The sequence below is a fragment of the Chaetura pelagica genome, unplaced genomic scaffold (assembly GCF_000747805.2).
Source record: "Chaetura pelagica isolate M959 unplaced genomic scaffold, ChaPel_1.0 scaffold120, whole genome shotgun sequence".
NCBI classification, from domain to species: Eukaryota; Metazoa; Chordata; class Aves; order Apodiformes; family Apodidae; genus Chaetura; species Chaetura pelagica.
In genome coordinates, this window is record NW_009951952.1 from 685539 (window position 1) to 687383 (window position 1845).

The following is a 1845-nucleotide window of genomic DNA, read 5'->3' on the forward strand; positions in this document are numbered from 1 at the left end:
GGGGAGCCCCGCAGCCCGGCTGCCCCGCAGACCTCGCCGCGCCGCGGGGGAGACACAGGCGCGCCCGGCGAGCTCTCTTGGTCCCAGCTCCCTGCCTGTCCCGCTCCTTGCACTCGCTCCTGCTCGCTGCCCGCCCGGCCCCGCTGCCCCGGGATGCCTCCCAACCTCACTGGCTATTACCGCTTCGTCTCCCAGGAGAACATGGACAATTACCTGCGCGCTTTAGGTAACTCCACCCTCCTCATCTCTCCTCTTTTGCTCCCTTGTGTCTCAGAAAAATGTCCGAAATCGGAGAGGAAGGAATCTGGGGACCCTCTGGCCCTTCTGTCTGCGACCACCACTTTTCCACTGTGGTGGGAGGGGGAGGAACACAGGAAGGCTGAGGGTCGCTGGCTGAAACTGAAGGAGCTCTGTAGAGGTGCTGCTGTAGTGGAGGGGGCAGGGGGGACGGGTCCACCCACAGATCTCCCCTCCTTCTCATCCTCCAGATATCAATGTGGTCCTGCGAAAACTGGTTTGCCTCTTGAAGCCTGATAAAGAGATAATCCACACGGGAGATCACATGGTCATCCGCACAATCACCTCCCTGCGGGACTATGTGATGGATTTTGACCTGGGAGTCCAGTTTGAGGAAGATCTGGGACCCGTGGATGGGCGCAAGTGCCAGGTGAGAAGCCCAGGCAATGCAGTTTGGCAATGGACTGGGGGTGCACTAGACGTTGAGGAACTTACTCAGCTTTTGATTCACGAACCAGGTGAGAGCCCCCAGCTGGTGTGCCCCTGCAGGTCCAGGAACAAGTGGTTCCATGAGGAAATCACTCACAGCAAAGAGGGTGGGCACCCAACAGTCAGAAACCCAGTACTGTGGGACCCAGAGGGTACTGTCCTCTGGAGCAAAGTCCTGAAAAGACAGAACAGCCCACTCGGCAGTGCTCTGTCGCACTTGGAATCCACAGGGTCATTCACCTCCCACCGAGAGCATCAGTCCCAGGGAGCCACCAAAGAGACATCAGATCAGTGGCTGCATTCAAGAATGTGTCTGATGGGAGCAGTCGGTGCCATTGCTGGAAACTCGTGTTGCCAGGACCCACTGGTCTTGGGACTGTCTCTTCTCCTCCTCTCCTTTTTTTTTCAGACCACCGTCTCCTGGGAGGGCGACCAGCTGGTGTGTGAGCAGCTTGGGGAGAAGAGGAACCGCGGCTGGAGGCACTGGCTGGAGGGAGACCAGCTGCATCTGGTGAGGAGGGGTCCAGCCCCAGTCACGGTGGGCAGGGGGATGCACAGTGTGTGGGCAGCAGGCTCTGAGCCAGCTGTGCATCTTCCTTACAGCTCCTCTCAGACTTCAGCCCCGGCTCCTCAGGGGCAGCCACCACTTGACACAAACATCCGCCTGCAGGGTTTAAAAGTTAACAGTGCTCAGCAAAGGCCGTGTCCCTTTTCTGCCCTGCAGCCTGACCCGCTGAGGCTTTGGGAGTGTCGGGAAGGACGTGCAGCAGCATGTGTCCTGCGAGGCCAGCCAGCACTGGGGGGGCCGGCAGGGCTTCGGTGGAGGCAGCTGGGCGGGGAAAGAAAACAGGAGATCCAGCCTAAACAACTCTTTCACCCCTCTATCCCCAGCGCATGACCGCTGAAGATGAGGTCTGTGTCCAGGTTTTCCAGAAAGTGAAGTGAGCGCTCCCGCAGGGGGGATGCCCGGACGGGACCCTCCCTCCCGAGTGCAAACTGCCCTGAAGGGAAAAAGAAACAAGACCCGAGCCAGCCCAGCTCGGCCCGTAGCAGCGTCTTTTCTTCTGCCTCGCCTCTCGCCCAGCAGCGGCCGGGGCTGCGGGGTGGGGCGGGGCGGGG

At 60.2% G+C, this 1845-nt stretch overlaps 1 protein-coding gene across 1 annotated transcript; it reads left to right on the forward strand.

Annotated features, from left to right (window-relative positions):
- The first annotated feature begins 79 nt into the window (after positions 1 to 79).
- On the forward strand, positions 80 to 1843 carry RBP5 (retinol binding protein 5, cellular). Its single transcript, XM_009998419.1, has 4 exons — positions 80 to 226; positions 489 to 667; positions 1136 to 1237; positions 1618 to 1843. Exons 1-4 carry the CDS (start codon positions 154 to 156, stop codon positions 1669 to 1671), a joined length of 408 nt encoding a protein of 135 aa, XP_009996721.1. The 5' UTR covers positions 80 to 153; the 3' UTR covers positions 1672 to 1843.
- The last annotated feature ends 2 nt before the right edge of the window (positions 1844 to 1845 follow it).